The sequence below is a fragment of the Equus przewalskii genome, chromosome 21, assembly GCF_037783145.1.
Source record: "Equus przewalskii isolate Varuska chromosome 21, EquPr2, whole genome shotgun sequence".
Lineage (NCBI taxonomy): Eukaryota > Metazoa > Chordata > Mammalia > Perissodactyla > Equidae > Equus > Equus przewalskii.
This window is the reverse complement of record NC_091851.1, coordinates 19089025-19110878: the sequence shown is the minus strand read 5'-3', so window position 1 is coordinate 19110878 and position 21854 is coordinate 19089025. Positions and strand designations below refer to the sequence as shown.

Here is a 21854-nt window from a genome sequence, read left to right as displayed (position 1 = left end):
ACTCCACCCATGCTCAGCCTGAGCCTCTGTGGGGGCACACTGGGCAGAGGGGAAGGGGCTGGGCCCGGGCCTTGCCAGAACTGGAGCGGGGCTGGGGCCCTGGTAAGTCAGCTGCCTTAGAGGGGCCTAGTAGAACAGAATCTCTACCTGTTTGGAGCCCACATCCCAGCATTCCCGACAGGGCCTGGGTTAGGACAGGAAGAAGGCTGTGACTCCCCACAGGAAGGGGCTGGGTGCTCCTTGCCAAGGCAGGATGAGTTCCGAGTGGTCCCCTCGCCAGGAGTGAGGCCCCAACCGGTGAGAACTCTTGCCTCATTGCCCCAAACTTCAACAAGGACAGAGCTGGGCCACAGCCTGGGACCCAAAAGCCAGCCCTCACCCTCAATTTGGCCTCTTGTCTGACTACTGGAGACCAGGCAAAGGAAACTTCAGGGGAGCGGTCTGGGGCAGGGGCTGGACGGGTCTGGGGCAGAGACTGGAGGGGTGTGGGGCAGGGACTGGAGGGCTGTGGGGCAGAGACTGGAGGGGTGTGGGGCAGGGACTGGAGGGCTGTGGGGCAGGGACTGTGAGGGGTGTAGGACAGGGGCCGAAGGGCTGTGGGGCAGAGACTGGAGGGGTGTGGGCAGGGCCTGGAGAGCTGTGGGGCAGAAACTGTGAGGGGTGTAGAACAGGGGCCGGAGGGCTGTGGGGCAGAGGCTGGAGGGCTGTGGGGCAGGGACTGTGAGGGGTGTAGGACAGGGGCCCGAGGGCTGTGGGGCAGAGACTGTGAGGGGTGTAGAACAGGGGCCGGAGGGCTGTGGGGCAGAGGCTGGAGGGCTGTGGGGCAGGGACTGTGAGGGGTGTAGGACAGGGGCCCGAGGGCTGTGGGGCAGAGACTGTGAGGGGTGTAGAACAGGGGCCGGAGGGCTGTGGGGCAGAGGCTGGAGGGCTGTGGGGCAGGGGCTGGAGGGCTGTGGGGCAGGGACTGTGAGGGGTGTAGAACAGGGGCCGGAGGGCTGTGGGGCAGAGGCTGGAGGGCTGTGGGGCAGGGGCTGGAGGGCTGTGGGGCAGGGACTGTGAGGGTCTAGGGCAGAGTTCTCCCTCCCCAGCAGCTGGGCCTGTTGGGGCGGGCAGGGGAGCCCTCCACAGCTGGGCGGCGGGAGGCCAACGTGGGGTCTGGAATTCCTCTTCCCCTACTGCACCTCCCCTCTCTGCCTGCCCCCCTCTCCCCTCCCTTCCACCCTTCCCCCCCCCCCCCACGCTGCGGGCGGCGCGGGGGAGGCGCGGCGGCGGGGGCGCGGCGCGGGAGGGGCGCAGGGAGGGCGGGCGCAGGGCCAGGCTGGGCCCCTCGGTGGAGGCCCGCGCAGGCAGGCCCCGCCCCGGGCTCGCACATCTGGGCTGCGAGCGCGGGCCGCCCCGGGGCGCAGCCGGCCGGCCATCCGGCCGGGGGGAGGGAGCGGCGGGCAGCGGCGCTGGCCGGGCGCACGTCGAGGGCTGCGGCCGCCGCGGCAGGGCACGGCCACCACCGCGGCCGGGATCGAGGCAGCTGGACAGAGGTCCGGCTGTCAGGAGGGCGGAGGTGAGTGCTGGGCTTGGGTCGGGGCTGCTGGGTTCCCAGAGAGGAAGAAAGTGCCGGGGTTTGTCGTCCTGTCCCGGGCTGTGGGCTGCGACCCCACCACAAAGTTTCTGACCCTGGGGGGCCGGCTGGGGACAGATCTACAAGCCCCTGTCTTCAGCGGGGCTGCGGGTGCGACCGGGCAACTGGCCAGGGGACCTTGGGCTCCCATCCCGGCTTTGGGACCCCACACCCGCTCTGCGGATGGTCGGAGTCTGGGGTGGGGCTGGGGGCTGCTCCAGGGAGCTAATTTGTGGAGGACACTGTGCTTAGGCCTGAGGTAGAGACCCGGGGGTTGAGTGCGTGTTTGGGGGGCGCCTGGGAAGGGGGAGGTCCCAGGGCCTGTGGTTCGGGAAGTTGGAGAATGGCTGGGTGGCCTGGGTGCCAGTGTCTCGAGGCTGTGGGCTGGCTTCCTGACCAGGGACCTCTGTTTCCCTCTGTGAGGCCAGCTTGGAGGTCCAGATGGGGTGGGGTCTGGGCTCTCTCGGGGGCAGTAGGGGACCTGTGAGTCAAGCTTGTGTTGGGGAGAGAGACCAAGAGAGTGAGCTTGAGAATATGGACTCCCTGAGAGCAAAGGCAGGCCTGGACCCCAGAAAGTCAGGGAGGTCAGGGGGACTGGGGGGCAAAGGATGGGAGGGGCTGCAGGCCCTGGGCTATGTAGGACAGAGGTTGTTTGTGAACTAGCTGCTCCCATGATGAGGACCATGGGGATGGGTCAGGATGTATGCAAAGAAAAGTTGAGGACAGGGAGGGGCCGTGGGAGGCCATTTCTGTCACTCCCTGCCCCAGCACAGGAGGAGGCAGCCACCCCACTCCACAGCCTCCTACTGGTCCGTCTCCTGGAGGGCTCCTCTCCAGAGACAGGCTGGGGCAGCCTTTGGGGGTTTCTGATCTGTGTCTTGGGCCTTGGTTGGCCCAATCCATGGCTTGGGGGAGTTGCCTGCGGCCTCTCTTTGCCTGCTGACTGTCCTGTTCCATTAAAGGGCCCTTAAAGATGATGAGTGGAGAGCAGAGGATGGGAGAGGTAGGGTCCCAGTGACAGGAAGCCTGCAGGGGAGGGAGGGAGCTGTAAAGATCTGGGTGGGCTCTTTGTCCTGATGGGCACAGGCCAGGTCTGTGTGGAGCCCTGAAATCCAGCAACACGACACACCCCTAGTGCCTGGAGGGCATAAGTACCCAGCCTTAACTTCCCCACCCAGAAGGAGATCCTTGGAGAAATCTCACCATCAGGCAGAAAGTCCTAGGCTTTTGTACGTCTGGGGGGCACTCTGGGATGGGAGTCTCTGGTTTCAAGTCTCTATTCGACCACACCCTATCCTGGTCCCCAGTGACTAATAGTTCATGCTTATTGGGTAGAACTCAGGGCCAGGGGTCAGGGTGAAGCTGAAGATTGGAGGTCAGTATGAGGCCAGGGGTTAGGGGTCAGTCCATGGGCAGGGTTAAGAGTCTGTCTGTGGGTAGGGTAGGGGTTAGGCTGGGGCCAGAGTTTGGCGTGCGCTTTTAGCCAGGAAATGAAGTTGCTTTCTGTGTAAATCAAACTGCTCCACCCAATTATTCTCAAAACCATAAACATTACCACTCTGAAATTAGTGGGTCCCTGGGGTGGGGGTCTACCTCCCCCCATTTCCAGCTGTGGAGTCTGCGCAGATGTAGCTTTTGGGAGCTGAGGCTGTCCTGAGCCCCATGGTCAGCGTTCCCCTTAAATGTTTCTGGGTGTGTGGGCATGTATGCATGTGGGGCATGTCCCGAAGACCCCCCGGGCGTGTGTGCCTGCTTGCAGGGCCGGCAACGTCTTCTACCTCCACCTTTCAAGGCATCAGTAGGATCCTTCTTTAACGCAATTGATCCCCCTCCCTCCCTACGGAACTTAGAATGACTAGAATAAAAGTCTCAATGAGACCAAAAACTTCTAAGAAGAGAAAATTCACAATCCACATCCTGAAGAGAAAGTACACTGCTCACATCTGGCCAGCTCCCCACCTTTATCAACCACTTCCTTACCTGGACTTGTAGGTCCTTACAAGCACCCTGTGTGACCCATTTTACAGGAAAGGCACTGAGGCACAGTTAGAAGACATGATACATTCCGGCCAGGTACCATTCTAGACCCTTGCCAGTCCCGAGGCCCCAGTCTAGGGGCACCCAATGTATCACACACTCAGAGGTGGCAGATAACTGGCCTGGCTTCAGAGAGCTGGGGAGATGATAGGCACACGGTATAGACCTGGAATCCAGCTTAGATTGATGCCTCCTGAGTCTTTTTTTCCTGGTGGTTCTAACATGTTTCTCCTCCAGATACAAAAGGTTTAGTCCAGAAAACCCATTCATTCATTCAACCATGTGTTTCCCCAGCATTTAGCCAGAGTCTGACACAAAGAAATGCTCAATAAGTTTTTGCTGAAGAATGGAAACAATATACAAACCAGGCTGCCAGCTTCTCCCTTGTGACCTTGATCCAGTGGTGTACTGGTCCATGTTTTACCATCAACTCTCCAAGAGGAAGAAAAACCTGATTTGTAGTGTTTGCCAATTTCTGTGGTGTAAATGCTCCCACTATGGCTGATTTCAAGCTACCAATGTGATGTCAGTGAATGCAGAATTGGGAAGAGATGCACAGAATCAGCTCTTGTGAGCCGGTGGGTACCGCCTCTAGCATGCCACTCCGTCACCTTAGCTGGGCTCCTGTCCCTAGCTCTCAAGGCCCATACCCACCCCCCGTTTTGCTTTCCCTTTTCTCAGCATCACCCAGCTGCTCTATGAGTGCCCACGACCAGTCCCTATCTTTCCCCTGATTCTGATTCCTGGACATCCAACTGTGAGCCTCCAGTGACAGCAGGACTGGGTGTGTCTGGAAATCTCCATGTTGCTGGCCATGCAGGAGTGTCCTGGACATGTCTGGGTGTCCATGACGAGGCTGGGTTGTGGGAACTGTGCACGAGCAAGGGTGCGTGCCTATGTGTGTGTATGGGTGTTATGGTGCCCAGCTCTGTGTCTGCCTGGGTTTTGTTAGCAAAACTTCCTGATCAGGCCACTGGCTACAGAGAGGGTGTGGGCTCTGGGCAGCCCCCACCCTTGTTTAGGGAGGCAGCCAGGCCCACAGTGAGGACAACAGCATTGGCGATCTGAAGACTGGCCCAGGGACACACTGAGCAGCACTTCTCAAACTTTACTGTGCACCAAACTATCTGGGATCTTGCTAAAATGCAAGTTCTGACTCAGCAGGTCCGGTGCAGGGCCCGAGGTTCTGCATTTCTAACAAGCTCCTGGGAACCCAGTGCTGCTCCTCTGAGACCACACTGAACATCAAAGCTGTCCATGACCGGGAGGACGCTGCCTCTACCCTGGCCCCCAGAACTTCACAGACACAAGCTCAAGTTCCTCCCATCTCAGAAAAGAAAAGAAAAACCCTTCCTCTCCTCCCTCAAGCTTTACGTTCTCCCAGCTACTGCCTCACATCAGCTCCTGGTCTCAGCCAAGCTTCTCAGAACCGCTAGGTCCGTTCTCTCACCTTCTGCTCGCTCCTCGCCTGGGCTTGCCTGACTGCTACCCCATCTCCGCCATTCCACCAAAATGCCTGCCATTAAAACAAGATGTTTCCAGTCATCTAACAACCTCTCACAGGCATCTAGCTTCACGCCCGTCTCTTATGGGTCTTCGTGAAACCATGGCAGGCATCTGGGTCTCCTTGGCCAGCCCACCTTCCTCCAGTCAGCCTTCAGGCACAGCTTCTCTTCTCTCTGCCAAGCCTCCCATGACAATGAGTCTGAAACGCACATCTCCACCTCAGCTTTCTCCCTGCCCTCGAGATCACACGGCATCTGGCTCCTTGGTATGTTCTCTTAGCAGTTTCAAAACTGCACCAAGAACCCCGCCACTTTCCCCCTGCCAGCCTGCCCTTCTGCAGTCATCTCCATTTCACCCTCCATCTCCTAGCTTGACCACACCGTGGCCCTCTTGACACCTTCTTCCTAACCTCCCGCGTCCAATCCAGCCATCCTCCATCAGCCCTGTTGGTTTTAACCTCTGACTGTCTCTTAAATGTCTCCACTCCTGTTTCAAGGCATATAGCCACCACCAGCTGTCACCTGGAGCCCTAATTGGGCTCCTGCTTCCATGTTGCCCCACTGCAATCCACGCTCCCATGCAGACAGAGAGACACTTCAAAACGCAAATTTAGTCCTGCCTGCACCCCTACTCTGGCTCCTCAAACTTTTCAGGATTTGCTGTTACCTTTCATATAAAACCAACTCTAAAATAGGGTCCACGAGGGCCTTCCTGCAGCATCAGGCCAGCCCAGCCCCTCTCTCCAGCCTTACTATGCTCCCCATTTGGCCCTGCTTGTATCCAGCTGTGACTTTCACAGCATCCTTTGTAATCTCAAATTGACTTGTGTGATCATCTGATTGTGAATGGTGTCCCCACCAGGCTGTGGGCTCCTGGGGCAGGAACCATGTCTCTCTGGGTCACTGATGTCTCCCACCACCTGGCACAGAGTGGGCACCCAAAAACATGTAGGAGCATCCTGATTTCCACAAAGTGTTTTTTTTTTTTTTTGTGAGGAAGATTGGCCCTAAGCGAACATCTGTTACCATTCTTCCTCTTTCTGCTTGAGGAAAATTGTCCCTGAGCTAACATCTGTGCCAATCTGCCTCTATTTTTTGTATGTGGGATGCTGCCACAGCATGGCTTGATGAGCGGTGTGTAGGTCCTCACCTGAGATCCGATCACGAACCCTGGGCCGCCAAAGCAGAGCATGCAAACTTAACCACTGTGCCACCCAGCTGGCCCCTGCAATTGTTAAAAAGACATTTTTGAGACAAGCTGGGACTGTGGGACTGAGCATTAGATGAGATTAAGGAATTACTGTTAATTTTGCTGGACATGATAATGGTGTTGTGGTGATGTTTTTTAAAAAGTCTTTATCTGTTGGAGAGACATATGTGTAGGTGAAACAACATGATGTCTTGGATTTGCTTCAAAGGACCTTGGCCAAAAGTCAATAAATAAGATAAATAAGCATTCAGTGAGGGAACAAAGGAACAAATAGATGCCACTCTGCTTGTCCCTTCCGTTCACAGCCACTGGGCCTGCAGAGATGCTGACTGTCCCGGAGGTGGGCCTGCAGGGGCTGTACATTGGTAAGAACCCCCAACCGCCCCCCCAACCCACCACCCCACTCACCCCGGCGCTGAGACCCACCCCCAGTCTGTCCATGGGGACCTCTCCCAATCGAGGCTCCTGAGCGCCATTCTGTGTGTGTGTGTGTGTTGTCTGCCTGTAGGCAGATCTCTGTGCACAGGACCTTGTGTGAGAGTGTGTATGTCTGCAGGTGGGTGTGTACACAGAATTCTGTGCGTGCGTGAGTGTCCGCCTGGGGCCTGGTCTGGGAGCAGGCTCTGGGTTCTCTGCAGGGGAGGGAGGCCAGGAGGCAGGAGGGACACTCCTCAGGAAGTCCACTCACAAAGATCTGGCAGGCTGGGCCTTCCTTCCTGCCTCCCTTCCCAGGCTCGAGCCACAGCAACTTGGCCTCTCAAGCTGGAGCTGGTGGCAGAGCCCAGTCCTGTGCTGGCCGCCTGAGATAAAGGAGCCCTGAGAGTATGAGCACCACCTCCCGGCCCCTCCAGCAGCTCAAGACGGACTCCAGCCTTTCCAGGCACTTCCTAGAGTCCCCCTCGTGCCTGGCCCCTCACATATGTTCCCAGGGGACCCCAAGGCCAGGGAGGGCTGGGACTGTCAGGGCCACATGCTTGCAGCTGAGGGAACACAGGCCCCAGCCCTGGCTCAGCCGGAAACCAGACAGACCTGTTTGATTTGTCTGTGGGTCTTCACGCCAGACCCCATCAGCCTCCCTGGCCAGCCTCCCTGTCCCCACACGTGAATCTCAGGGCAGCCCCAGTATCCTTCACAGGGGTCTTAGCAAAGCCCAGGTGGTGGTGACAAGCCACCAGCCCACACCTAGGGGATGTCCAGCCAGGCAGGCCCTCTTGCCCCCTGAGCTGCCTAAGCCTCCAAGCCAGGCTTTGGGCTGACCTCTGGGGGCTGCACTGCTTCCTCCTGCCAAAGGTCCAGTCAGTCCTGGGCCTGCGAGAGGGTCTCTGTGGGGTCTCCTGCACCCAAACGCTGACTCCAGGTATATGTGTGTTGTAGAGGGCCAGGGGATGGTGGGGGGGGGGGGCCTTAGAATGTGACTTTCTAGTGTTGTGGACACCCTTCAGCTCAGGGCTGGGCTGGGGGAGGTGCTGACCCCCTTGATCCTCACCAGGCAGCCAGCTGGGCCTGTCTGTGGCTCTTGGGGAGGGAAAGGGGCGCGATTCCCTCAGGTCCTGATTATAACCACGTGGCTGAGCTTTAGTTGGGAGTGGGGAGCGGCCCCATTCCCACTCAGGTATATAGTCCCCCCACCTTTTCTGGTTTCTCCACCCTTAGGCCCACCCCGGGAGCTCACCTGCCCTCCTGTCTCTAGACTCGGTCTCCCACAATGCTTCTCTATCTCTTCCCTCCCCTGCTGTGTCTGAGGGGTGCTGGGGAGACGATGAATCCCCAGGTGAAGCCTGGGTCACCCTCCAGAGATGGGTCGCCTCTAGCTGATAACGGGCCCTCAGCTGCCTCCCCGTTCTTCTCACTCGTGTCCTTCCTGCCCTCCCTCTCACTCCCCCTTCCCCAGCAGGGTGCTCCTTGCCTTGGCCCAGCAAGGACTGATGGAGCACCTCCCCGGCTGCCAACCCCCCACCTGACTGTGCTAGAGTGACTTGCCTTCTCTTTGCAGGCTCCAGCCCAGAGCAGTCCCCAGTGCCCAGTCCACCCGGCTCCCCAAGGACCCAGGAAAGCTGTGGCATTGCCCCCCTCACACCCTCGCAGTCTCCAGTAAGCCCGGAGCTGGTGGTGGTGGGTGGCCTGGGTGCTGTGCAGGGGGGTCGTGCTCCAGAGAGCAAAGGCTAGACTGTTCTGGGCTAGGGGTGCCACCATGCCTCCTGCCCCTGCACACTCCAGTCATGTTCTCCCGGAAGGGTAGCTTCGGGTGACCTTGGATGGTAGGGGTAACAGTTCTACTGAGTTGAGCCCCCTCCAGGATGACGTCCAGGGGCCATTGCAGCAAGCCTGCCTGGGGCAGGTGGACCTATGGGCATGTAGTTCTTCCCGGTCCTCAGAGCACTGGGCCTCCCAGAGTTGCTCTCCCTCCCTCTACCACAGCCCCACCTTAATACAAGTTATATCTGGGGAGGAGGAGACATGTTGCTAAAAAATAATTTGGATAGCACTAGCTTGAAGGATCCAGGACATAGCCTTCCCCAAGCTCCCTGGTTACCCCACCTAGAATGGCCTCCCTCTAGTGATCCAGCCTGGAGACCCCCTTGTTCTCAAGGAGCCCAGGCTTGGCCTGGGAGAAGATAGGGACCACTCTGGGCGCATGCGTGGGGGCTCTCTTCTCTGCCACAAAACCAGACAGCGTCTGGTTGTGTCACTGTAGCCACAGAGAGCAAGAGGGTCAAATATACATGGGTCCATGTGCTATGAAGCAACCCGGAGGAGCAAAATTGCTCCCAGCTGGGCCCAGGCTGGTGCCAGGCTGTGAAATGATGTGAGATGGGGGTGGGGCTAAGGCAGTGTAGGCAGAAGGCCACCAGAGAACCAGAAGCAGGAAAGCAGGAGCTTGAGCCAAAAAGTGCATGGGGCTACCTGAGACGCCGTGGGCTTTCTGAGCAGTTGGCAACTCCAGGGCTCAGCCTGGAGCCTAGGAGGGGAGGGGAGCCTAGGCAGGCAGGCAGGTGGGGGTGGGCCAGGGCTGGTCTGGACCACAGCCAGCAGAGGAGAGGAGCTCCCACACGCAGTCAGCCTGGCCCTGTGGGGTGCAACCTGACTCTAGGCTTTGTTTGCAGAAGCCCGAGGCCCGAACCCCCCAGCCGGCCCCCTTCTCTGTGGTGGTGGCCATCGACTTCGGCACCACATCCAGTGGCTATGCCTTCAGCTTTGCCAGTGACCCTGAGGCCATCCACATGATGAGGTGAGGGCGGCTGGGTTGGGAAGTTGGTGGGGGGAGTCCTCATACCCTGGGATAGGCCTGGTCCCAGCAGTACTGACACTGAGGAGACAAGGGGTCTCTTCAGAGCTCCTTCCACTCCTCATCTGGGGCTCCCCACTGGGGCAAAACATTGGAGGATAGGCCCCAGGTCTGGGCTCCGAGCCTCAACTGGAGCAGCTCCCTGCCCTCTACAGGAAATGCTGGGCTTCGCTTTGATTTTTTTAAATTATTTTGTTGAGGTCATACTGGTTTATAACTTTCTGTAATTTCAGGTGCACATTGTTATATATCAGTTCTGTATAGACTGCATCGTTATCACCCCCAATAGTCTAGTTTTTATCCGTCACCATATATACGTGCCCCTTTACCCTTTTGCCCAACAGCTCCCCCCTTCCCCTCTGGTAACCACTAAACTATTCTCCTTCTCATGTGTTTATTTATCTTCCACATATGAGTGAAATCATATGGTGTTTATCTTTCTCTGTCTGGCTTATTTTGCTTAACATAATACCCTCAAGGACCATCTATGGTGTTGCAAATGGGACAATTTTGTCTTTTCTTATGGCTCAGTAGTGTTCCATTGTACATATATACCACATCTTTATCCATTCATCAGTCGCTCGGCACTTGGGTTGCTGCCACGTCTTGGCTGTTGTGAATAATGCTGCAATGAACATAGGGGTGTGTAAGTCTCTTTGAATTGTTGAATTCATGTTCTTTGGATAAATCCTCAGTAGTGGGATAGCTGGATAGATGGCATTTCTATTTTTAATTTTTTGAGAAATGTCTATATTGTTTTCCATAGTGGCTGCCCCAGTTTGCGTTCCCACCAGCAGTGTATGAGGGTCCCCTTTTCTCCACATCCTCTCCAACATTTGTTATTTCTTGTCTTGCTAATTATAGCCATTCTGACAGGTGGGAGGTGATATCTCATTGTAGTTTTGATTTGCATTTCCCTAATAATTAATGATGTTGAACATCTTTTCATGTGCCAGTTGGCCGTCTGTATATCTTCTTTGGAAAAATGTCTATTCATATCCTCTTGTTGGGCTTTGTTTTTAATTTTAAATTTTTATTGAAATATAACAGTAAAATACACAAATCTTTTTCTGGACTTGTACACAAACACACATACATATATATGCACATATATTTTTTTTAAGATTTTTATTTTTCCTTTTTCTCGCCAAAGCCCCTCAGTACATAGTTATGTATTTTTAGTTGTGGGTCCTTCTAGTTGTGGCATGTGGGATGCTGCCTCAGCATGGCTTGATGAGCAGTGCCATGTCCACACCCAGGGTCCGAACTGGCGAAACCCTGGGCCGCCAAAGCAGAGCATGTGAACCTAACCACTCGGCCACGGGGCTGGCCTCCATGTGGTTTTTTTTGATGTGAAGAATTTATTGAAAGTTTCACAGTGCTCACAATTGCCTTTCTACATCTTATATATTTATTTATTTTTATTGAGGTGATAATAGTTTATAACATTGTGAAATTTCAGTTGTACATTATTTTTTGTCAGTCAACATATATATGTGCCTCTTCACCCCTTGTGCCCACCACCTGACCCCCTTCCCCTCTGGTAACCACTAAACTGTTCTCTTTGTCCATGTGTTAGTTTATCTTCCACATATGAATGAAATCGTATGGTGTTTGTCTTTCTCTGTCTGGCTTATTTCACTTAACATAATACCCTCAAGGTCCATCCATGTTGTTGCGAATGGGACGATTTTGTCTTTTTTATGGGTGAGTAGTATTCCACTGTGTAATATATATACCACATCTTTATCCATTCAGCAGTCGCTGGGCACTTGGGTTGCTTCCATGTCTTGGCTATTGTGAATGATGCTGCAATGAACACAGGGGTGCATAAGTCTCTTTGAATTGTTGATTTCAAGTTCTTTGGAAAAATACCCAGTAGTGGGATAGCTGGGTCATATGGTATTTCTATTTTTAACATACATTCGTTTTTTAAATAAAAATGAGAAATCATACAACTTGCCTTGTTTTAAACTTTCAACACTATTTTGTAGACGTTTCATATCAATACATTGCCACCACTTTCTTATTTATTTATTTATTTATTTTGAGGAAGATTAGCCCTGAGCTAACTACTGCCAATCCTCCTCTTTTTGCTGAGGAAGGCTGGCCCTGAGCTAACATCCATGCCCATCTTCCTCTACTTTGTACTTGGGACGCCTACCACAGCATGGCTTTTTGCCAAGCGGTGCCATGTCCGCACCCGGGATCCAAAACGGCGAACCCCAGGCCACTGAGAAGCGGAATGTGCGAACTTAACTGCTGCACCACCGGGCCGGCCCCTGCCACCTCTTTCTTTTAACAGTTACATAGTATTCCATAGTATGGATGTGTCATAATTTATTCATAATTGATTCATTCTTCTATTGATTCATTCTTCTATTGTTTTCAGGAGATTTTTTCCTCTTATTTTTCACTATTTCAGAGAGTGCTGCAATGAATAACTTTCCTTGGAAACTTGTGCTGGGATTGCTACAGGGTAGATTCCAAGGTCCAACATTTCAAATGAAAAACAAGGAAACGAAGGATCAGAGGGTTAACTCAGTTGACAAGTGATACAGTTGCTATGAAAGAGATGTTCAAAAATTCCACTCTGATGTTGTCGAGTTTTGTTTGAACAAAACATTTGTTTGACACTCCCCTCCAAGCCTTGAGACCCTGATCATCTGAATATATCTTAGAGGGGCTGCAGCCAGGAGGTGGAAGACCCTAAAGCTCCCAACCCAGACTGGGATGGGGGATCAGGGATGCTCCCCAGGGCCTGGGAGGCTGGATAGAAGGTTGGATGGAGAGACAGACAGAAGGGTCACTGCCCCAAAGATACAAGGGACTTGACCTGTGTGCATCTGGACTGTCCTTCCACTTCCTCTGCTCCCTCCACATCCACATGAAGCCACAAAGGCTCTGGGCACTTATAGCCGTCTAGGAGCTTCAGGGATCCCAGCTGGCATACTCCTCAGCATACACAGCTGAGGCCATGCTGGGCCCCATGCTGGGGCCAAGGACACATGAAGGGATACTGTCTGTCCTGTGGAAGTGACAGGCACACTAAGTAACTGAGGGACATCCTGGTCTCCTCCCAAGCCCTTCTCACCCCCACCAGCCACCAAGCCCCATCATTTCTGTCTCCCTAATATCTCTGGAATACCTATCCACTGCTCTCCACAACCACCACCCCTAAGTTCAGCCCCAATCTCTCTCACCTGGACAGCTGCAATATCCTTCTCCCTGAGGTTCCTTCTCCATCCTCCCTCCCCTCTAGTCTGTTGCTACATGGGGACCAGTGACCTTTCTAAATGCAAATGTGGTCATGCCGCCTCACTCCCCTACTTCAAACCCAGCAAGATAGAATTCCGATATGGCAGCTGATGCTCTTCTTTGACTGACTTTAACATTCCTGTATTTTCTCCTACTGTATATTGAGCCAGCTATGGTTAGTTCTCCCTGCTCCTTCATGCCTCTTAGCATTTACACCTGCCCTTCCTCCTGCTTGGATTCTCAGTTCCTTCCCTAAACGGCTGCAGGGATGAGCTGAGCCTAGAGGGGTCAGGGCATCAGAGAAAGCAGAGGAAAGGGAGGGAGGATTGGCCAGGCCAGTGAACTGGGCAGGGAGTTCTGGGTAGAGGGCTGCATGGTGCCTGTGGATAGGGAGGTTTGGAATCTCATTCAGGTTTTGGGGGCCTGCTGGAGGTGCAGTCAACTGGGGTGTAGCTGCTGAGGTGCATCAGACAGGAATGATCACAAATGCCTTGAAGGAGCTTGGCTGTGGAAGATGCCCTAGAGGAGGGCAAACTGGGAGAAGGACTCTGCTAGGGTCCTGGAGAGACGCATCAGGAGACCAGACCCAGGCATGTGGACGACAGCTTGCTGCTGCTTGTTAAGGGTACGGGGAGGAGAGTCAAATGGTGTACCTCATGGGAGGGAGCAGAAGCTGAGAATGTCAGATGGGACTCGTGGCCCCATGGATAGAAAGAAGATCCCACTTATGGAGATTTAAGTGGATGCCAAGCACCATCTTCACAAGAACCCAAAGAGGTAGGTACTATTATCATTCCCGTTTTACAGACAGGGAGACTGAGGCTTTAGGAGGCTAAGTGGCCTGCCCAAGGTCACACTGCTGGTCCCAGAGCCAGCACCCAAACCCACGAAGGGAGGGTTGCTGCTGACCACACTGACAGCCTGTGCCTCTGCAGGAAATGGGAAGGCGGAGACCCAGGCGTGGCTCATCAGAAGACCCCCACCTGCCTCCTGCTGACCCCAGAGGGCGCCTTTCACAGCTTTGGCTACACTGCCCGTGATTACTACCACGATCTGGACCCTGAGGAAGCGCGTGACTGGCTCTACTTCGAGAAGTTCAAGATGAAGATCCACAGCGCCACTGTGAGCCACATTCTGGCTCCGGACCCGGCTTCAGCCAGGGCTGTGGGGCCAGAAGGGAAAGGGTCGGGACTAATGGAGGGTAGGCAAAGCTCCAGGTGAGGCGGGGCTCAGGGGGCGGAGCTCGGATGTAAGAAGGAATGAAGGCAGGGCCAAGGGGTGAGGTTAGGGTTAGAGGAGGTGTGGGGCTAAAGAGAGGGGCTGGGACCATCTAAAGTGAGATTAGCGCGAGAGAGGGACGATGCCAAGAAGAGAAACACCAGAAAATGGGTGATTTTAAGAGAGAGGTCATCAGGTAATGGGGGCAGAGCTATGGCCTCCTGCAGTCACCCTGTGTCCCCTCCAGGATCTCACCTTGAAGACCCAGCTAGAGGCAGTAAATGGAAAGAAAATGCCTGCCCTGGAGGTGTTCGCCCATGCCCTGCGTTTCTTCAAGGAGCACGCCCTTCAGGTGCGCTGCGGCCCCATCCCCTGTCTGTCCAATGGGGAGCCACTGTCGGAGGTCATCTTCTCCAGTCTCCTGCCTTCCTATCTAGTAGAGCCTGCCTTGGCCGTAGTTTTGGGAGCCGGGGAGTGTTAGGGATTCTTCCAACTCAGCTGGGAAATCCTTCCTGAGGCTCGATTAATTCCTCCAGCTCCCATAGAGGGCTGAAGACACCCCCACTCCCCACCCCAAGCCAGCCGTTCCCCTCACTTCTTCCTCCTGCTCCAGGAGCTGAGAGAGCAGTGTCCATTGCTTCCAGAGAAGGACACTGTACGCTGGGTATTGACGGTGCCTGCCATCTGGAAACAGCCAGCCAAGCAGTTCATGCGAGAGGCTGCCTACCTGGTGAGGATGTGCAGACAGAGCCGTGGATGTGGCTCAGGAGGGCCCTGGGGGTGGCCCCATACCCTCCTCCACCCCACCACCCTTGGGGTCACAGAGTCATTGTGTAAAGACCTCGGCCTTCCCCTGCTGGGCATTTTGGAAGGTTCTTGCCACTAGGAGAGGGAGTGAGCCTGCAGGAACAGAGAGCAGAGGGACAAGTGGCACGACCCAGGCCAGCTTCGTCACTGTCTTAAGTCAGGTTTCCTAGGAGCAGAGCCCAAGATGGGGAATCTTGTGCATATGGCCTATTGAAGAAGGACTCTCAAGAGAAAGGGGAGTGAGGAAAGCAGGGGAGGAGAAATAGCTGAGCAGGATGTGTTCTCAACTGGAGAAGCCTCAGCCTGATTCCATGGAACGCTCTGGAGGGAGAACTGTACCCCGGAGTTGGCCAGGTGAGGCAAGGGGGCCGGCTTTTTGTACATCCATATCAGCCTGTCACTGGTTGCTGGGGCACTCAGGGGAACCTCTCCAGGTGAGGTGGTTCCCATTCAGCTGAGGGCAGTTCTCCAGAGAAGGGGGCAGTTGTGGGCCAGGAGCTACCAACACTCACAGCAGCTGGACAGGACACCAAGCACATCCACATCAGCCAGCAGCAGTATTTTCAGGAACCTCCACCCCCAGCACAGCCCCCACCATTGTAAGTGCCTAAACAGTGGAAACAGGACTATGGAACTAAGAAGAGAGGTGATTCTGGCCAATGTTTGCTGGGCTTCCTACCATAAGAGATGTCCAAAGGTCTGGAGAAAGGGGAGGTGTAGCCCCTGGGCCCTTGGGGGGCATCCTAGGACCTCCAAAGGGGATCTCAGGCCTGCCTGTGGACCCCGTCGGAGGATACCAGGGTCCCCAACCCTCCCACACACACACCTGGGGGCCAGGCATCCCCCAGGTGCCAGGTCTGCAGGTGCCTACGCTTGTCACTGGAAGGAACTAACCTGAGCCTACTGGGCATCCCCCTTGCCAGGATAAAAGCAAGACTGTGCCCAGCCAGAGCAAACACCCCCACCCTAGTGCCCCCTGCTGGTTTACCCAGGCTGCTTCCTCCCATACTGTTTCCTGGCTGCCAGCTCAGGAAGGGCTGGCCCTGGGCAGGAAGTCTCGATACCCACCCATCCCCATCCCCCACCTGATTAGAATCTGGGGAAGCCCACAAAACCATAAACTACTCCCTACAGGGATCCCCTGTCCTGATGCAGGAAGTGACAGATCCCAAGTGTTTTTCTCTCCTCAATTGGCCTGTCTTGGTGCCTGGAATTTTACTGTTAAGAGTTTCTTTCCTCCTATATCAGATTCCCGGGGAACAAAGTTCTCCCAGGAGTGGGAGGCCTGTGGCCACTGTCTGACACCAGCCTGGAGGAGGAAGAGGTTCAGTGAGCCAAAGGGCCCCCTCCCATCTCCTCTGATTGGTGGTTTGGCCATTACACCCCTACACACACACACTGTGCTAAAGTCTCCGCTAACACCCTCAGTCAGCGCTCAGCTGGGCAGCCCTTCTGTGAAGGAGACTTTGCTGCAGCCTGGACCACCTTGGGCATCTCGGAGGGGCAGATCCCAGGCTCTCTAGGTTTTCACTCTGTCTAGGGTCTCTTCCTGCTGGGTGACCTCATGGCATCCCTGACCATGGCCATGCCCCTCCCCAGCCTGGTCACAGGAGGTTGTGAGGCAGCTCCAAATTTGTGCAGCATGGAGGGGCCTGAGAGGGTTGGCATGGGTGGATGGGTGGAGTGTGAATGAGGAGGCCGGAGCCCGACGGGGCCCTGTTGCCTGCCCCGGGGTACCATCTTAGGAGTGATGCTTGGCCCATGGTTCTCCCTGGCCCTACCCAACACCCATCCTCAGGCCGGCCTGGTGTCAAGAGAGGACGCAGAGCAACTACTCATTGCCCTGGAGCCTGAGGCCGCCTCTGTCTACTGCCGCAAGCTGCGTCTGCACCAGCTTGTGGACCTGAGCAGCCGGGCCCCAGGCAGTGGGCGCCTGGGTGGGCGCCGCTCCATCGATTCCAGCTTCCGGCAAGGTGAGCCGCCCCCAGGGGGACTGCCCAGTGGTGGGCTTGGAGGCAGCTGCCCTTGTAGGGTCAGAGGGTCCCTGAGGCCAGAAGCTCAGCCATGTCCAGCATGAAGGGGAGGCCCCCTCACCCAGGAGGAGCCCAATCTGAGGAGGGAGAAGCATCCCTGGTGGAGTTCAGTCTGAGGGAGGAGGCACAGCCCTCACCCTGGGGAGCCCAGTCTGAGGGTGGAGATCTCACCTTGCCCTAGGGAAACACTGTCTGAGGTGGGTAGGGCTCAGCCCAGCCCTGAGTCTGAGGTGGGGGGAGAGCCTCCCCTGGGGGGACGTGCTCTGGTACTGACAAAGGAGGACTGGGAGGAAGTTGGTCCCCACTCTGAGCTGAGGGAGGGGTCTTCGGGAGCTTTCCCGTAAACAGACACTGAATCAGCTGCTGCTCCCCTCCTGGCACATCAGCTGTCCTCCCCGCCATCAGCCCCAAGCTCCTGCTGTCAGGACCATGCACTGAGACAGCTATGGTCAACCTTGGTCACCCTCCCAGATGCCATTTCCCATGACAGGGAGAGGACCCAAGTCCTGAACTCCCAAGACCTCCCCCGCTACACACACACACAGCTCCTCTGAACCCACCTAACCCTGATTTTGCCATGGCCTGAGCCCTCCTGCGTTAAGGGAAGGCCCTGGGGCCAGAAATACTCCCCTCAGCTGTTGGCTACAGCGCCTGCGATTAACCCGTCGGGTTCTCTAGACTCTTTGGGGTTCAGTACTGCTCTCTCCCAGTTAGGAGTGGAGCAGGAGTCTCCGGCGAGCGCTGGCGGGAGGATGGGGGTTGAATGTGGAAGCCGAGACCCCTCCTTCTAACCTCACTGTCCCGCTGTCCCTCAACTCCCAGCCCGCGAGCAGCTGCGAAGGTCCCGCCACAGCCGCACGTTCCTGGTGGAGTCAGGCGTCGGAGAGCTGTGGGCAGAGCTGCAAGCAGGTGGGGGGAAGGGGAGATGCCCTGCGGGGCACCATATACAAATGGCGGCAGGGAAAAGTTAACGAAGTCGGCTCCAACCCCTAGAAACTCCGCCCCTTCTTCCTCCATCGGCTGTACCTAACCCGGCAGTCCCTTCACAGTCCCCTGTACCCCCACCCCACTCACAGCCGTGCCCCTAACTCCCACTCCTCCCGGGGATTGTCTGCAGAAGGTCCCCCTGGAACCTTCTCCCACACGCACCTTGCGCCCCTACCCTCTGGCCTGAGGTTCAAGCACCTAAGCCCCTTAGGGCCCATCCCCATCCCCCCTTCCGCGAGCAGGGCTCGGGACCTGGGGCAGGGCTGCAAGCTGGGTAAGTCTGAAGGGCGCGCAGAGCTGAGGATGCAAGGCAGGCCACGAATGTGTCCTTACGGCCACCCCTGCAGGAGACCGCTACATGGTGGCAGACTGCGGGGGAGGCACCGTGGACCTGACTGTGCACCAGCTGGAGCAGCCACATGGCACCCTCAAGGAGCTCTACAAGGCGTCTGGTGAGTAGCCAGGCAGCGCCCTTGGTACCCAGCGCGCCCGGGCTCCGCCAACGCCCTCTGGCGGCAGTGTCGGCGCTGACTCCCCTTCACTCCCTGCCCCACTCCAGGCGGCCCCTACGGCGCAGTGGGCGTGGACCTGGCCTTCGAACAGCTGCTGGGCCGCATCTTCGGTGAGGACTTCATTGCCACCTTCAAAAGGCAACGGCCAGCAGCCTGGGTAGATCTGACCATCGCCTTCGAGGCCCGCAAACGCACGGCAGGCCCGCACCGTGCGGGGGCGCTCAACATCTCGCTGCCCTTCTCTTTCATCGACTTCTATCGCAAGCAGAGAGGTCACAACGTGGAGACGGCCCTGCGCAGGAGCAGGTGCGCCCGGGGACCGCGGGCTCAGGCAGTTTCCGGATGGGGAACGCCCCTACAAGGGAGGGTGTGGGCCCCAGGGGGCAGTGTGGTTCCACCTGAGCCGCCCGGCACACACATCGTGCCAGCCCCGGCGGCAGAGGGAGGGGCATGAGTACCCCAGCTGGAATCCGCAGCCGGAACTGGGCCGAGAGAATCTTGAGCCCCCAGGGTAAGGCCGATATCTGTCTCCTCCCCGCCCGGAGCCACAGGGAGGCTCCTCTGCTGGGACCTCATGCCTGGAACTGGAGCGGGCCCACAACTAAAGAACCCCTGAGAGAATGGGGTTGGGATAACACACAATGTGCATTCGGTGCCCAGGCACATCGGGCTGGAGCTGGGACAGAACCCCGGACCCTGACCCATGCGCCTGTGCCCCTTTCACCGCCTATAGCCTGAACGTCGTGAAGTGGTCCTCACAGGGAATGCTCAGGATGTCTTGCGAGGCCATGAACGAGCTCTTTCAGCCCACGGTCAGCGGGATCATTGAGCATATAGGTGAGAGCTTGAGCTTGCGTCCCCCATTCACCCCACATACATCCCCAGATGTGGGAATAATTCCCCCTATTAGTGCCTGGAAACCTCCACACAACCATACACTGGAATGAGACCCAGAATCATCTGGAACACCTGGAGTTAGTGCGGTGGAGACTAAGATGGACAATGTGTAGTCCCGCCAAATCAAAGAATCTCTCGTGCCTCAGTTTCCCCATTTATAAAATGAGGTGATAATGGGTTCCCAAAACTGTTAGGATAGGAATCTAAATGAGCTGAAATATCTAAAGAGAGTGCAATGCCTTGTACACAGTAGGCATTTAGTACGTGTAACTGCCTATCCTTATCTCATGCCGTCCACGTTGGGGGGGCGGGGGGAAGAGTGTTGGGAGGCGGAGCCCTCAATGAAAGCGCTCAGTGTTTTTCATCATCAGAACAAGGCTACCATTTTAGTGAAATGGCTAGTTTTTAGCTGCCAGGAGGGTACAGGTGGGCGGACGGAAGGTGCCAGTGGCCACGCAGTGGTGGCCTCAGCGGCTCGGGCTCTCTGCTCCCTCGCCTTGCTTCCTTCTCCTTACCCCCACCCCCACCCGGTCCTGCAGAGGCATTGCTGGGGCGGCCCGAGGTGCAGGACGTGAAGCTGCTGTTCCTGGTGGGCGGCTTCGCCGAGTCAGCGGTGCTGCAGCACGCGGTGCAGACGGCGCTGGGAGCCCGCGGTCTGCGCGTGGTGGTCCCGCACGACGTGGGCCTCACCATCCTCAAAGGCGCCGTGCTGTTCGGGCAGGCGCCGGGCGTGGTGCGGGTGCGCCGCTCGCCGCTCACCTACGGCGTGGGCGTGCTCAACCGCTTCGTGGCTGGCCGCCACCCGCCCGACAAGCTGCTGGTTCGCGACGGCCGCCGCTGGTGCACCGACGTCTTTGACCGCTTCGTGGCCGCGGAGCAGTCCGTGGCCCTGGGCGAGGAGGTGCGGCGCAGCTACTGCCCGGCGCGCCCGGGCCAGCGGCGCGTGCTCATCAATCTGTACTGCTGCGCCGCCGAGGACGCGCGCTTCATCACCGACCCGGGCGTGCGCAAGTGCGGCGCACTCAGCCTCGACCTCGAGCCCGCCGAGGGCGGCCCCGACGCCACCGGCGCGTCCCCTGGCCGCCGCGAGATCCGCGCCGCCATGCAGTTTGGCGACACCGAGATTAAGGTCACTGCCGTCGACGTCAGCACCAATCGCTCCGTGCGCGCCGCTATCGACTTTCTTTCCAATTGAGGACGCGCGGGCGCAGTGCCAACACCCCCCTGCAGGCCCCTCCTTCTTTCGCTCCGGGGCCTAGGGAGCCTGCTGGGGTAGGCGAACCTGCTGGTTCTGATGTCATCGCGCCTTTCCCCACCCTCCTGACCCGGGGATGAGGTCGCAGGAGTACAGGTGGGGACACATCAAGGGACTCTGGCTTTGGGATTGGGCCCTGGTCCGCTGACTGGAAGGCTGAAGGGCCCTGCCAAGGACTGAGGTCAAGAAGACTTAGAAGGGGGTTGTAAGACGGCACGTCCACAGGGAGCACTTGACCCAGAAGGCAGAATACACCAGAAGACAGCCCTGGGCTGAAGTGGGGAGGGTGGGGGGTGGGGGTGGGGGCAGAGGCAGCTAGGGGAGGCCAAGCAAGGCTGCGGTAGGAGGGGCAGCAGGAGGAAGAGGTTGTGCAGGGCCTGGGCCTGAAGGGCCGAGTGCACTGACTGATGGGCGCAGCCGGCACAGGGAGCCAGGCAGAGCAGCCCTGTGTCACAGAAAAATGACTGGAAGCTGACCCAAGAGGAGCAGGGGTAATAGGACCGGCCTGGGTGTGGTACTGACCACCCTAGTGTGACTTAATTGTAGAAAGGGCAGTAGCCGACTAATGAGGAGGGTATGGGGTGAAGGCACTTATGATAGGATGTGGGGACAGCATGCTGAGGGGCCTTTCCTTCAGGACAAATGACCCATTTGGGAAGGCCCCAAGGGCAGCCTGTGAATGACCCACTTGTACTCTATCCCAGCCACAGAAGGATTTGAGGGGCAGGGAAGACAGGGAGCACGGAGGGCTGGTCCCACTCTGCCGTCAACTGAGTGTGCCATTAGGACATTCCCTGCCCACCTATGGCAGGGTGATTTTCATTCCCCGAGTATGAAATGTCAGGCACCTCCCTCCAACCATGACATGCACCCCACCTGCCTGAGAACCTTAAGGTGACAATAAAGCATTTATGCCTAAGGTGAAGCCATGGCCTGCTGGTACCTCACAAGAGGGGTCCCCAGCAGTGGAGCAGCGGAGGGGGCCTGGATTCAAGAAAGAAATGAGGAGGCTTTCAGCTGTGCATGGGGCTTGGAACTGAGCAGAAGGGGATGCTGCTGTCTCCCTGTTGAGCATCCCAAACAGAACTCCCCAAGGCAACCACAAGACCTCTCTGGCCTGGGCAGAAGTCTCCTCCCCATCCAAACTGTCTTGGCAACTATTCCCAGGCCTCAAATGCCACCACCTGTGCATACTTCTTTTGGGGCTAAGTGCTATAATACCATGAAGTGCCCT

General features: G+C 56.8%; 1 protein-coding gene across 5 annotated transcripts; it reads left to right on the top strand.

The window, feature by feature from the left end:
• The first annotated feature begins 220 nt into the window (after positions 1 to 220).
• On the top strand, positions 221 to 21545 carry HSPA12B (heat shock protein family A (Hsp70) member 12B). Of its 5 annotated transcripts, none has more exons than XM_070588880.1 (14): positions 240 to 297; positions 3947 to 4230; positions 6673 to 6732; positions 8361 to 8458; positions 9472 to 9596; positions 13847 to 14033; positions 14377 to 14481; positions 14743 to 14859; positions 16735 to 16909; positions 17792 to 17878; positions 18304 to 18408; positions 18516 to 18774; positions 19202 to 19305; positions 19905 to 21545. In XM_070588880.1, exons 3-14 carry the CDS (start codon positions 6690 to 6692, stop codon positions 20558 to 20560), a joined length of 2061 nt encoding a protein of 686 aa, XP_070444981.1. In that variant the 5' UTR covers positions 240 to 297; positions 3947 to 4230; positions 6673 to 6689; the 3' UTR covers positions 20561 to 21545. The 5 variants fall into 5 exon arrangements, with proteins under 5 accessions (XP_008531821.1, XP_070444981.1, XP_070444982.1 ...); XM_070588881.1 differs by having other exon boundaries at positions 285 to 416; XM_008533599.2 differs by lacking the exon at positions 3947 to 4230 and having other exon boundaries at positions 221 to 297.
• The last annotated feature ends 309 nt before the right edge of the window (positions 21546 to 21854 follow it).